Raw genomic sequence first — 15,890 nt, 5'->3', positions numbered from 1 at the left:
TAATTGACTTTGTCATGTGACCATGTGACATAAGAAAACCATAAACATAATCTGTTATTCTGTCCTTTGTTGGAGCTTGCATTTCCTTCTATCTAAAACAGAAAAACCTTCTATTATCTCATTTTGTGTTTCAAAGACATTAGAAAATAATACATGACATGACGGTGAGTAAATTATATCCTTTAATTAAATAAATGGTACCACTTTACAACAAGGTCCATTAGTAAATGTTAATGCATTAACTAAGAATTACATTTGACACAGTATTTATTAATCTACCGGTCTGTTAACATTAGTTAATAAAAATACAATTGTCCAATTGTAAGTTGGCTAAGATTCACTATAGAATATTAACAGATAAAACATTTCCTGTTAATTTAGTAAAAGTGTAAATTAAGATCAACTAAGATTAATAAATGCTTTTGATGTTTTGATTTATGTTAACTATGTAGTTAACTAATGTAAGCAAATAAAACCTTCTTGAAAAATGTTTATCAAGCAGTTTCACCAACTTAGCTGAACATCTTGGCTGTGCTGGTCTTTTCAGTTGAAACCTTCATGATTTAGAACAATAATGCATTAAATATCAATAATTAAATCCATGTCAAACCTGTAGCCAGACAGATGGTGGTATAATTCTCCACCAGAAATTTCCACTGAACATCTGTGGCTGCACAGAAAACAAAACATAAAAAATGTTGGAGATGTTTTACCCCAGAGTGTCCACATCATTCATCCAAAGAGTTTGAGCATATTGAGGAGTGAGTGGCAGATTTCAGCAGAGGCTCCCGCCATAGTCTGCAAACAGAGGAGCTGTGGAGTAAATTGAGGAAAAAGTTGCTCATGAAACTTTACTGCATAATACGTGAATAAAATGTCTGTGCTGAAATTTCAGATTGAGATCTTCATGAGGTCATGTGCTGAAAACGCTTAAACGATCTACTCTCACGCACCGACAGATGCAGAAATACACGCCACATATTCTGGAGAGGTTCACTGGCTGCCACGATGGTATCCAAGTCTTCCTGGCTGAAAGAGATTTCCCTGAACTTAAGGATAAGATGCTCAATCTGCTTGTTGAGGACCCGTCCTAATCTTCCCCATGCCCGTTACGACGCCCCTGGAGATGTCAGCTGAAAAAGACAGCGGTTTCAGATGCACATTATTACATTTTGAGAAGATTATGAAAACAACATCTTTAATTCCATGCACCAATGACACAATTTTTCACTTCATTGTTTAAACAGTCTATTTTGTGTAATGGTGTGAATGTCAGAACACTCACCGAAGCACAAAGAGCCTCCAGCATACAGAGGATTTGAGATGAGCATTTAAACGTGACGGTGACCTTCTCCTCACGTCCTTCACAGCTACGCCAGTGTCATTACATTGACAGCGGCAGATTTACGGATGAGAACAGCAGGCCGCGCAGCCGTTCGTCATGCATACGCTCTCGGATCCTCTCAACGTAATATATTCACAGTGTCATAGCCGACATAAGAATCAGCAAAATTAAAACGCAAACAACTGCTGAAGAGCGAGCCGGGGAACTTCACAAGGTTGTGATTGTGATGCTGAGACCTCTGAACTCTGTCAAGAGCACTCTTATGGTAAAACATCACGTAGGAAACCAGCTTACAATAATAAAAAAAGCATATTGTTATTTGCAGCATGATAAAAAAAAAAGTATAGGAAAATCTGGACAAAGAAAAACCAAAAATCTTTAATAGGGGCTTAGTGTGTAAATGATAGTACAATATAAAACTACTAAGCTATTGATTATAAGCATAAAATATCATTTAAAATTGATGCACACACACAAAAGCATAATACAGGATATACATTTATTATTATTATTATAATATATTTTTGAACAGTCTGAAATGTTCAAATTAGCACCATCAAAAGTGGAAGTTTAAGTACCAATCACATGTGCAACTATTGACGTACAGTACTGGAATACACAAGCAATATCCGCTATACCTGGAACATGAAGCTGTTGCACCCAATAGTTCTGACAAAAGCAGGTAGATACAATATGTATTAAATAATCCTAACAAACATTAAAAAAACACGTTTCATTTAAATACATACATAAGTACAAGAACAAAACGTGAAGAAAAAAAAAAGCTGAATTTCACAGTAGTGAAATTTGTCTAGCACCTGTTGTGACCTTGTGCAACCTGGTAGATCGGAGCCAAGGTGTCAAACACACACATAAGCTCTGTTCCAAAAACTAGCCAGCATTTCGTATGCTATGCATTTCATCCTTATCGGAGTAGCATAAAACTCAATGAGTTGTTGTCACTAGTGAGGTTTCATTCAGTTAGGATACTATCTTAGAAGGCAGCTCCCCATGTAGGCAGTAGGCAACTCAGTATGCTTGGAGTCTCTCTTACATATGCAGTGTCTCTCTCGGCCATGGGGTTATTTTATGAAATACAAACTTAAAATGTCACATTTACGACCACATCCTAACTGTAACTGTAAAAGTACCTTGTAAACTCCTATAAATTGTATCCAGATTTTAATTATGAGATTTGGACTGTGATTTTGTTGATTCTGTCTATGGGGCATGTTTGCATACTGCCTCTATTGCACAATATGAAAACTACAAAAATTACAATTTATTATTGAATTATTGTCTCATACTTGATGACAAAAGAATAAGATATACAAGCATTGAGACTCAAGAGTGCGACAACTGTGGCACTGCCGCACCATCAGACAGGAAAAATAACAAGCATCAAGTTCACGCGTCTCTAGAGCTTGTTTTTTTCCACTTCACACTGACCGTTCACTGGTTGTTTTTTAAACACCAAAAAGTGTGAACTGTGTGAATGATCCCTAAAATATGATTAGACACATACATGACATTTACACAAATTCGCCTAGTTGTATAAAAAATACATCAACCCTAAAGAGAAAAAATACTCAAATGGGTCACTTATTATCAACTTGGCTGCTCGACTGCATTTAGATGGCTTTTTATTAATTAAATAACACACGCTACTTCAGCTCTTTTCCAAAACCTAGTGAGCTGCCTACATAGGCAGAATGATTCATTATAATGTACAAATGTCTTCTTTTGCTGAGAACTACAATAATGCATTGCATTATCTATTATTATATGCACGCATAATGCAAGGATATGGCTTAAACAGATGAGTATGGCACTAGCAAAGCCAAGATCAAGGGGTTCGATACCGTGAATGCATACCAAATGTATACATGTAAATGAATTGCAACAAGCTCAGAAAAAAAGAAGCTGATGGATGAAATAACAGAGATAAAAATGAATAAAAATACATAACCCTTTCAATACCTAAATATATCAGCAAAAACAGCTTCTATTTTATCTAACATTTGTGTTTTTTTAATTTCTAGCAGTATTGCATAGTTAGATTAGCGACAGGTTCATTTTAAACTCTATTGCAACCATTTGTAAGGAGAAAGGCAGATCACTAGCTTTTGTTTACAGAGCCAACAGTCATTATTATTCCCAGGAATAAAAGCAAAAACAAGATAAGAGATAACTGATCCGAGTCTGAAAAAAAAAAAAAGTCCATCAGTTATTGGCCATCCAGTGGCCTTAAGAAAGCAATCTCACAGCTGGTAATCTGAAGAAATGAGCCAGTATGCTGAAGAAGTCACTTCCAGGGAGTATTACAGCAAAACATGACAACACAAGAAACCTTCAAGTCTAAAAAACAAGAAACAAACGTAATGCAAGAACGCAAACGCTTGGTGAACACACTGCAAGTACATCCTTTGGTGGTAACTAACCTCAGTGCCTTCAAAAGTTTGCATAGTGTGCACTGCTTTCAGCCTGCTTTTAATTTCACATAATAACATTTTCAAATATAAAACATATTATTCTTGACAGTACAAATGGGAAAGGCAAAAATAAACCTCTGTGTGCTGTTTTCAAGTCTTGGGGGGCATTTTGTTGGTGTAAAAGTCTCTGCAGGTCTGGCAGCAGCGTTGGTACCAGCGCATGTCCTGGCACAGGTTCTTATCACGGATCACCCTGCAGTAAACCGCCCACTGATCCCCCGTGCACTTGTACGTCAATGCAGCTGCCAGGAATGACAGAAGGACAGGACTTGGCCTTTCATAGATTCAATTATATCACACGATCCCTGACAACATGCATACATCAGCCCAGACATGCAACTGTGTGCAGTTCACCTAGAAGACAACTTATGCAATGTTCAATGTTGCTGTTATACACTGTAAAAATGATTTTTCGAATTTGTAAATAAAACAAAGATCACTGGAGAATGTTTTACAAAAGAAAAAAAAACTATTTTAGTCTCTCTACTCCAAACATTTCATATTTAAATTGATGTTACTGTACCTGCCGATTCGTAAACATTTTACAATAAGGTTTTCCTAGTTAACATTAAATACATTTTTGACGTAAGTTTGAACGCAGGGATGCAAGGTGGGTTACAGTACATATCTGGACTGTGTTTTGAGTATTTATGGGCATATTTCATATACTGAACAAGCATGAAGCACCATGTATACATATACACACATATTTCATCATGTCTTCTTCAAATGAAATATATATATATACAAATAAAGACACTGACACAGTGGTGCATCTGATCATGAACACATTGACATAATGGATATTTCTGATACAATGATTGTGGACCAAAAAAATCTAAGAAGAATGAACAAAAAGTAACTATTTTTTGTTAAACTGATGCGTGTTAGTTGTTCAGTGATTTTAGTGCTCATAAATGTAATGAAAATATTATTAGACCTTTTAGATGCTCTTCCCTATTTTACTGATTCACCGATAGCTCTGCAAAGTTATGTTGATTTGTTGATATTTCTAAGAATAATTTATCAGAATGTATTTAATTTGTTCATGACAGATGTTAGTAGTCTCTAATGATAAACTTTTTGTGGGTTTGTTGTCATAAGCCCTATTCGGAGGGTACTTGTTTCTCATGGAAAGCAGTCTGCCCTGAATCTGAGGCCCTGAATCTGCTCTAATTTAGATGTTTTTCAGATTATTTGAGCGTGATGCTTTTCAGATTCATTTGACAGACGTATCGGCAATGAAATGTTTATGCAGTACAATGAAATGTTTATTGCTTAAACTTAAAGCAAAGAAAGGCTCTATTCCAAAACCTAGTGAGCTGTTTACTGCCCACACTATAATTAAGGCAGCATCTAAATGAAATGGAAATGGACTAATTTGGATCATTCGACATAGGCGTGAGGAAGTCAATTTAAAATATAATGAGGAACTGGAATTGCCTTTGCATCAGAAGTGCATATGATGTCTAAATGTGCAGTATGCTATTATTTGGAACACAGGTAAAATTTGTGTTATGTATACATTGGAAACTCTTTGTCCAATGTCCTCTTTGTCTTATTTGAATTTTGATCTAAATACTTGTTTCATTATATAATCTATTTTTTTTTTAATTATTATTATTTATCTATTCATTTTTAAAAATTTATTTACATTTTGTTCATTGGATTTCGTAGATTTTTTTGGATGATTGGCTAATTCACTGATTGACCATGTTAGGTGTGATTGTTTATCATGATATAAAAGTTGTTGATATTTGTTGTTTTGTCTCAAGATGCACACCAGTAATGTGTTTTTTTCTACACATTTATAAAAGCTAATTAAATGTACTAATTGATCTAAGGTCTAATGCTGGATTAATCTAAGGCCTGTCTGTGAAACCAGGCCGATATGACTTAAATACATTTTATATATTTTCAATTAAATTTTATTTTTATATTTTCTATTTTAAATAATTTAAATTTTAGTTTTAGTTTTTTTTGTTTTTTTTTGCAAAGACTGCAAGTTTTAGTTTCTTTAGGAATAATGCCTTGTCAACTCGGAAATGGAAATGAGATGGAAATGTATTGCTTTATATTTTTGTGTGACATTTCTGGGTGAAACAAGGATAAATAATGAACAGCGGGACATGAGTGTACGCAAGCTGGTTCAACGAGGGGGCAAAAGGGGGCATTGTCCACTAAGATCTAATTTGTTTAAAATTGTAACCCCCGCCCCCGAAAACGCAATTTTTAGCTAGGGAGACCCACTGTATGAAATGCCATGGCCCCTTCAAGAATTATGAAGTTCATGAGTCCTAACAACAGCTTTAGTCTATAAATCAGGATACACAAACATATTTAACTGTAAAGTCTTACCCAGTCTAGGGGAGGTGATTGTGTTCACATTGACTTTTACGTTACATGCCCCCAGATGACACTGCCTGTACGTGGGGGGCTTCAGGACTACTGGGCAGTTGCTGCCATGCCGACCGGTCACTTTGTGCATGCATTGGACCACTCTGGATTGCAAGCCCCGCCCACAGGATGATGAACACTGCAATGAATCAATGATGACATCAGAATAAAAAAATATATTACATCATAACCTGCTCTGACAGACCTCATTTTGCTTACAAAAATGCATAATCAATTTTTCAAAACTGTCAATATGTTTAATTAATATATTATTGGATAATCAGATTATATTGATAACCAGGAATAAAATGAGATCGCAGTGGTATCATAAATTATGATTTTTTAGCTCAAATCATGCCAAAAACTATATTTTTCAGGCTGGTCAAGCTAATTCACATGCATTTTTCAAGAGTACACAGAGGTGATATTGGCCATTTTAACTATAAATCAGGTGGGACTTTTATTGAGTGTCATGGTATGATTTCTCCCAAAGATTATTAGACGTGGGCAATTTCCTCTGCTTAAAATGAGAAAAAATTAAATGCCAAACGATTTAAAAAAATTATAAATAAATAAAATATTCCAATGATGTGAGGATACAAACCTTTGAACACTACAAAAAAGTGACTAAATATGATAACAGCAGCAGCTGAATAAACCAGTAAACACTGCAAAAATGCATCCAGAAAACTAACAATTAAGGTAAGGGGAAAAATGAAAATATAAAGCATTTTTTATACATAGTCAAAGGGACAGCTGAGTCTCTGTCTTTGAACTCATGCTAGTGTCTACATTACAGATACCCTAATGAGCAGTGCTGTCTCCAGGCAGAACCAAAGTTTCCTCTTTTCTCTTCAGAAACAATAACGATTCATAAGCCTGACCTAATTTACATAGTGTGCTGTAAGTGCTCGAAAACTCTCAAACATCTTCAGCTTTCACTTGACATTTCTGCTCATGAGGAGTTTATAATTACGCTGTTTTCAAGCAAACCACATGCTGTTCGATATCTAAAAATTCAAACATTTTCACAGGCATCCACATTATTGATAAACTGCATCCTAATTAAATATTGTTGAGAGTTTTATAAATGTATTGGGATTGTGTGAGCCACAACTGCAAGACAAAAACTAAATGTGTGAAACAGGAAATAAACAAATCTTTGGCTGCACAAAATTTAATATTAAAGGAGTGTTACAGGTTCAAAACAACTCAAGCTCTATCGACAATATCTGCGATGTTGATTACAAAAAACCCTAAACTTGTAAAATAAATATTTTGCACATTAAAAATAGCCAAAATGTTTAATATATGGGGTGGTGATGGCGCAGTGGATAAGACAAATGCCTTTGGTGTGAGAAACCTGGGTGCAAATCCATTGTGTGACACCAATGTATCCCTGAGTGAGACACTTAACCCCTAGTTGCTTCAGAGGCGTGCGACCTCTGACATAGCAATTGTAAGTCGCTTTGGATAAAAGCGTCAGGTAAATGAATAAATGTAAATGTAATATACAAACATATACAGAATTATGTGAAAAAATTGCGACATTGCAGATTGACAGATTTATATTTCCAGAGAAAGACAACAGGTGGAAAGCTTTCCCTATGAGACAAGCAGGAGTCATAATGTCAGCGTACCCGCCACGATCGTCACACTCACGCAGTTAAAACCCAAAGGAAGCTTTATTTCTCCAATAACACACTGGCAAAATTAAATCAACGTATCTCTGTGACAATCTAATACATTTTAATAGACTTATAGTTCAACAGGACAGGAACAAATTCAGTTACTTAGTTCATCACTGGCTGAGTAGAGCTGGGAGCAGACATTATGATGAAATGATAAATTGACCTCATTATGGCACAGACAACATCATTGACATCAATAGTACTCAGGGAACTAAACATATTCAATATATAAAATGGTGCATTTTCAGCCTGGCCTAAAAAATGCATTTATGTAAATGTTTATATACACTTGGATTCAAAAGTTTGGGGTTGTTTTTTTATTATTATTATTTGTGTGTGTGTGTTTTTTTTTTTAAATGAGTCTCTTACTACTCGGCCAGACTGCATTTATTTGATAAAAAAACAGTAATATTGTGAAATATTAAAATAAAATAAAAATTGTAATATATTTTAAAATGTTATTTATTCCGGTGATGCAAAGCTGAATTTTTGGCATTACTACTCCAGTATTCAGGGTCACACGATCTTTCAGAAATCATTCAAATATGCTGATTTGCAGCTCTAAAATAATAATTATTATCAATGTTGAAAAATATTTGCTTAATATTTTTGTAGAAGCTGCTGTAATCATATTTTCACAGGTTTTTCTGATGAGAAGTTCGAATGAGCAGCATTTATTTCAAAAAGTATCTTTTGCAACATTATAATAGTCTTTTCTGTCACGTTTGATCAATTTCTAATTAAAAGTATAATTTTCAGTTTCTTTAGTTTTTTTTATAAAAAAAATTATTACTGACCCCAGACTTTTGAATGAAAGTGTAATTTGCATTAAAATGATTATATTATTTTATTTTATTTAAGAAAATACATTTAACCAGACTAAAAAGGTAAACTTTTATGTAACACTTTCATTTCACAGAAATTAGGCACACTGTGATGTCACCAAAGACTCCCATTGAAGACCCCTGGACTATAGAATAGGAGCTGTCGGCTGCCATGGCTACAGACGACACAAACAAAAAATTGTTTTCTTAAGTGGCAAAAGGTGCATGAAAGCAACACATTCCCTGCCTCTGAGGGAACCCAAAATCCTTTCGACAGTGCACAATATTTCACATTTTACAAGAGATGAAGGGCTATTGAAAATGAAATCAGCATGAAAGTTTAGAATTGATCTCAGTGTTGCCTTTACGCCAGAGTAATAACTGCAGTTAGGGAAAGTGTGAGTGGAGAGATTTAAGAACGACTCGTCGTACCCAATCCCACGTAATGTACAATGAATGAGAAGAGGAATCTCACGCTCCAACCCAAAAACATCTAATCTAATCAAAAGGCGACTCTGAATCACAGTCTACGTGTCTCTCAAGAGAAGTCCGTTTTTGATTTATGCTATTAAATATGACAAAGCTCCAGATTAAAGGTTCTCTAAGCGATGTGGGGCCAAAACATTTGTCGTCACATACATCAAACGTCTCCTCACTATCGGCTAGCTGCCTGTCCCCTAAACACACTGTAAAAAAACGCGGTCTCTGTACACACCACATGCTCCACAAACGGCAACAAAAACAATCATGTCTCACCCGGACCACGAAACCTAACAAACAGTGTTCCAGCCAATCACTGGCAAGAAGTATTTGAGAGTGGGTCTGGGGGGTTAGTGCGCGTGCACATGAAGGGGGTGTGTGTGTGAAGGAGAGAGAAGCAGAAGAGGGAAGTTTGAAAAATGGCCGAAACACGACCAAAGAGACGTCGTTCTGAGGAACAAATTAAAAAGAAGAAGGAGTCGGATAAAGAACGTGCGAAGTTCCGAATTTACATCGGTAGCAAAGCTTTTTAACGATGGCGAGAACTCCGGCGGCAGAAGGGCTTCCAGTCCGACATTCAGGTTGCTCTGTTTTTGCTGGACAGGTGGGTAACGTTAAATAGTTTTTTTTTTCTTCTAAATTGACGCTTATGTTCGCCAAACCCACACAAGGATATAATTAGCTAGAAATGCACGTTCACAATTATTTCAGGAAGGACGGAAGGGAGGGGGAGGAGATGAGATGCGGAGGAGGGAGGGTCTAGCTAGCCTCCGATTTGTTTGAAAATATTTCGAACGTCAACACCCAGGATCGCTCAGAGAACCTTTAAGAGAGTGTGTTTAAGGAGAACACCCTTACAGATGAATAGGAATACAGAAACTCCAGAAAGCTGTTCTTCAATAAACATTTTAAAATGTCAAATTACTGTGTTCCCTCTTTAAATGATTTTAGAAAGGCAGCATTACCACAACAGCAGCCTTAAACAATGATTAACTAGCTATATAGCTTTTGGTTGATGTTAAAGCAAACTGTTGGTTGGCATTTAAAGGCCCACTAGGAGGAGACTAGACCAATGAAACTCGCTTTTAAGGGGTCGATACAGGAATTCAAAATGCAAAGGATGTGATTGAGGAACTGTAAATTGTGCAGAAAACTGAAAATCTAAAACGCTACTACAAAATAGTAATTAATACTATAATCTTTTTTTTATTTTTCTCACTGAAAATAAGAGGGGTCCAATGTTGTTCACACATTTTGATGAAAGTATGTAGAAAATATATATATTTTTCCATTTGGAGTAACATTTTAATGTGATTTTCCCTGAATTCTATTATCTGGATGTCCATTAGCATTAGAAAAATATAGCTGACATGATGCACACACAAAGTGCAGCAATATTAACACAAGTGAAGAGCACTCCAAACACAGACTGATCCTACCTTGTTACAATCTCTCATCCCATTATATAACAAAATATGTAGTTGTGTCATTTTGTGCCAAAACACACAATGTGTTCCACATAATTGAAAAGAGATGACATTCACAGCCTGGATAAGAGCACAGCAGCCAAAACACTGAAAAAGAGCATGATTTTCCTGGTCGAAATAGGCAATTTCTATTCAGCAGAGGCCTTTCAGTCAAGCCGTGTCAGTCATGTTAAATCATAAATCAGCTGTAAACCATGTACAATAACAAACCGATGTCCAGCAATCGATTTAAATAGTGAATTGTATTTAATTTGTCGTTTAACGGGATCTAATATGTGTTGGTGGCAAATTTTTGTACGTGAAGAAAGACAAATCTGATGGGACTATTATTTGTGTGTATTTTAATGGTCTAGTGGCAGAACTTTTGCCAAGCGTGTCAGAGGTTCTGGGTTCTGATCCACACGATTGTTGTATATCAAGTAGGGACACGTTTGTGTGCACTTTACTTTGTGATTTCACCGGAACAAATAGATAGTCTCTGCAATGGATTGAAGCGTGCGTCCGTGTGAAGTCTGTGCCAAGCCACACCAGAACACTGAATCCGCGGCTGCAACACTCGATTTCAAAAACAACACATTTCAGTGTGATAGATAGCCTCTTATTTATCAAACGAACGACATGAATGCTCAGCTAGTTAACTGGAGATGTTTTATTAATTTGTATTAGTTTCATCCATGCCGCGAGATGTTTCAAAAGTGGTGGGGACAATATCGACCCTGGCAAAAAGTGTCCCACCCGTCCCACTTGCAAATTACGCCTATGTATCTGAATAATATGAGATAACTAGAATAGTGTAAAATGGTGTTAAAATTGTAATTAGTGACTTTAAGTCTCCCATTAAATGCTGCAATTGTATTATGTAACAGCAAAAACATGTTCTGTGTGAACCGGCCCTAAGAAATATTCGTAAAAGTACGTCACAATGCACTGTGTTAATATGAAGTAATCTTCTGTATAGTTTTTTTCACATGAATTTTACCTGTATTTTGAATTTGTCATTTCATTGTGTTTTGTTTTGTTTTAGGGCTGAAGGAAATGCCTGAATGCCAGTTAACGGACAAGGTACAGGTAATTTTCTCCCAGGACATTATACGGATTTTTTTTTTTTTTTGTATAAAATATAATTATTAGATGAAGATCTTAAAACTTACAAAACATACAATAAACAAAATTTAGAAATGTTGTCTAGGCAAGCAAATTGAAATAAAATAGATTTAATTAGAATTAAATTATTTAAACAAACAAAAAAACAGAAATAAAAATAAATTATAGCTAAACAAAAATATATATAAAAAATGAAAAAAAAAACATAACAAAATTACTAAAACTAAAATGAAAACATGAAAAAATAAGAGCTAATTCAAAATATTATTCAAAATAATAAAATCTTAATTTTAAATACTACTAAAATAACCCCTGCGGCAGTGCATTCTGGGAATTCCAAACACCAGCACAATTTTCCCATAGATCTCATAGTTAATCTATAAATACAGTATAAAAGAGATTGCTGTACCACAGCACATACACATACAACATCACAGTCACGTCCTGTTTACTATGAAGTCACAGTAGGGCAGTCAGGTCTGACTGGTAACCCAAAGGTTGCATTCCAGTACCAGCAGGAAATGACTGAGGTGCCCTTGAGCAAGGCACCAACAGTAACTACTCCTAATGAGTGCATTACCTTGGATGGATTAAATGCAGAGGACAAATTCCGAGTTTCGGTTGCCATACTTGGCCTTCACATGACTTTCACTTCACTTTCGCAGGACATGGTTGTAGTAGTAATAACTATTACTGCATTAATCCATTAAATTCACACTAAATGTTTTCCAGTGTAGTTCAGTTTCTGGTGTGATAGTAGCTTGTCTTTCACTGGGAAAGCTGCAGATCACTGAAATGAAAAGGAAGAGGTCTACAGAGGGAACATCTGCTCTTTACATAAATACATGACACATGCAGAAATATCAGATGCTTTCTGCACCAACATCTCACTAATGAGAGAATCTATTTTCCTCTCATTCTGCCCCCAAAACGCTATGTGGTCAGCTTCACAAACAATTTTTGCAGAGCCTTTTAAAAAGTGAATACTGAGAGCCTCTCGACACACGTAAAATAAGCAGTAAATCACAACAGGCCATGCAATGATTTAATCGCATTTTTTTAGGCATTGTTAAAATGCAAAAGAAACATTTAATGCTAAATTAATCTTAGGCGTGAAGTTGAGATCAGACACGCCTTCACCAAAAATCAATCCCACCATTTGGCTCAACCGCAAACCCTCAGTCTGAATCTCTGAAACATAATCCTTATGAGGCGCAACCTTCAAACGTCTCAGCAAGCCTCAATCTCAAACAACTTCAACATCTGTGGCTTCTGATGGGGGACGATGGTAAGGTGAAGCTCAGAGAGAAACATAAACCCCAAACAGGAACCTACAAGACATCCTGATGCTCCAATTTGTTGTTGAGTCTTGAAAGTCATCCAGAGCAATGTAATATTGCTACAAAAATTAGCACAGAGCATGCATCTAAAATGAAACTTTAGATAGCACGAAATGGAAATTACAACTGACCTTACTACCATATTGTGCCATATTTCTGAGTTCTGTTATATTACCTGTCTGCCATTTTGAATGATATCAGAAACAGTTTATATACTATTCTCCTTCATCTAAACCTGAATGTCCAAAGAGAATTGAATTCCCTATTTATCTCCAATAAACATAAATAAACAAACTTGATAGCAAATGTAACTGACGCTGTAGCTTTGATGTTGTATCTTGTCAGTGCTTTACATCATGAAAACATGCATTCAATGGAATCCATGGTCCCCAGTGCCTCAAATTGACCAGAAATATGTCAAATAAAATGCTGCCATTCCAGTGTTTGACCTTGATAATTGCTGCTTGAAGCAATTCCATTTCTTGTTATATATTTTTTAATAAAATGCATAAATTTGCACCTAGAATCTGGTTGATCAATTTGCAGCAATTCTAGCCATGCTAAAATACAGGACACAAAACACCTGTGCACTAATAGCAGACTATAACTATTACCCTTAGTTTACATTTCAGTTACTACATCTTCTACTGTAGTGTAAACAGCGTTATATTGATCATTGACGACCCTATTTTAACATTGGCTAAGGAAAAATATAAATTGGATGAGCATTTTTCCCAAATGTCCTTCGACAAAAGTTCTTCCACCCAGTGCACTTGAGCCATAAGCAGCCGCACTATGATAATGGTGTGACTGCACTGAGATGGCGAGAGCTCATTACTGAGGAACGCCAACCTCAGGAGAAAGAAGGAACAAGACAGATGCTGCTTTATAGGCATGATGCCGACCCTGGGCCGCAGCAGTCAGCTCCACTGGGGCTGACGCAAGGTAACCAGTGACAGCCCAAATGCATCACATGTGACAATGCAACAAACACTGATTCAGCTGAAGACCTCTGGACACATGCAGAATGCGTTATGAAGAGGAATACTTTGGGTTCAGCACAAGTTAAGCTCAACTGAAAGCATTTGTAGAAAAATGCTGATTACCATATATATTTTTTCATTTATCCCTCATTTTGGTTTAAAAAACAATGTGCTTATAATGGAAGTAAATGGGGACAGTTTTTGGAGGATTTAATCGCAGAAATGTGAAGCTTATGTCTCTGCTAAAACGTGTGCATTTTTTTTTAAAATAATTTTAATATGTGGATTTGCTACTCAAGAAACATTTCTTATTATTATCAATATTGAAAACAGTTGTGCTGCTTAATGATTTTGTAAAAAATAATCATGATGGGTTTTTTTTTCACAGGATTTTTTGATGAATAGAAAGTTTTTAATTTAGAAATATTTTGAAAGCATAATACATCTTTTTACTGTCACTTTTAAATAGTTTAATGCATCCTTCCTAAATAAAAGTATCAATTTCTTAAAAAAAAACAAAAACGAAAAACTTTTACTGACCCAGGCTTTTAAAATGTAATTTCTATGTCGACTGTTTGCTCACCCTACCTTAGACCATTCACCGGTTTTCCACTCGTAACATTTGGAGTGATCCTCACACATCTCCTCCTCTGTGGGACGAGACACGGGATCACAGAGACCCTGAGGATTGGTGCAGGTCACTGTCCGCTTTCTGCTGCCGCGACCACATTCAGAGGAACACTGGGACAAACGAAGACAAGGAGAATTCAGTGAGTCAGAGTATAACATGAGGAAAATAAGAGAGCAATTGGGTGCAAAGAAGGATGGAGATAAATTAAGACATAAGCAAGAGATGGGAAGAGTGCTGGTCATTAAAACAGACATCCTGTGGAGTCTCACTAATGCTTCTCTCCACTGACTGAATCCACTCTAATGAAGTGCTTACAATATCAACAACATGAAGATCTGAAATGAAATGCAGAGGATGAAAAACGACCACAGTGCCCTCCATAGGCCAGGACAAAGCCCCACAGACACATGCAAGCACATTTCAGGTGACCTCAGAACACATTTACGACATATGGTATAGGATGTCTCATAAAAGGGGCTTTATACTCTATGTGCTCATTCTAACATCATAAGGAGCTACTCATACAGAATGTGTTTCTGAATTCTATAGCACAGTTTTTCTATTGTTATGCGCTAGATGGACGTTTTTGACTATTGTGTTCCTGCCTCACAACTTTAGCTGCATTCTAAAAACGCAGCACACAAATGCTGAAAGAAACCAAGGCTATTTGCAGTGAATCCAGGTAATTCCTTTAAAGCGAACTGACAGAGACATTTTTTTATCCAGAAATTCTGTCATCTCAGACTAATATTTCAGGAGTATTTAAAGGTACAGTAAGTAAAAACATTTTCTCAATGTAAGATTGACTTCTACCCACTCCGTTTCGAGCAATAGATGGAATTATTTGTTAAAGTTGTGAATTTAAAGGCTTGTATAGACTAATCAAAATGCTTCTTATTGCCTTGTCATGTGTAATTATATATTGCTTGAAATAAATAAATAAAAAATAAAATAAATAAATAAATGTTTATAGTTAAAAAAATTCTAAACAAAAATTCATATAATATTTATACTAACATACTTGATAGAAAATGGAAGTTTTTTTCATTCACTGTAAAAAAAATTATTCATAGCAACATATACATTACTTCAACTCACAAAAATAATTTCAAAATT

The 15,890-nt window shown here is 35.7% G+C and overlaps 1 protein-coding gene across 1 annotated transcript in view; it reads right to left on the bottom strand.

Moving 5' to 3' along the window:
* Positions 1-1,830: 1,830 nt before the first annotated feature.
* The window catches only part of adamts17 (ADAM metallopeptidase with thrombospondin type 1 motif, 17), a 98,442-nt gene continuing 84,382 nt past the window's right edge, over positions 1,831-15,890 (bottom strand). Inside the window, exons 21-23 of the mRNA XM_039673474.2 lie at positions 14,732-14,884; positions 6,196-6,373; positions 1,831-4,079 (exon numbers count right to left, since the gene is read on the bottom strand). Of these exons, the coding sequence (XP_039529408.2) occupies positions 3,928-4,079; positions 6,196-6,373; positions 14,732-14,884 (483 nt within the window). The 3' untranslated portion in view covers positions 1,831-3,927. The remainder of the gene's footprint in view (positions 4,080-6,195; positions 6,374-14,731; positions 14,885-15,890) is intronic.

This window comes from Pimephales promelas, chromosome 1 (genome assembly GCF_988280905.1).
Source record: "Pimephales promelas chromosome 1, fPimPro1.hap1.1, whole genome shotgun sequence".
Classification (NCBI taxonomy): Eukaryota; Metazoa; Chordata; class Actinopteri; order Cypriniformes; family Leuciscidae; genus Pimephales; species Pimephales promelas.
Note: the sequence above shows the minus strand (reverse complement) of the source record. Positions and strands in the feature narration are given on the sequence as shown.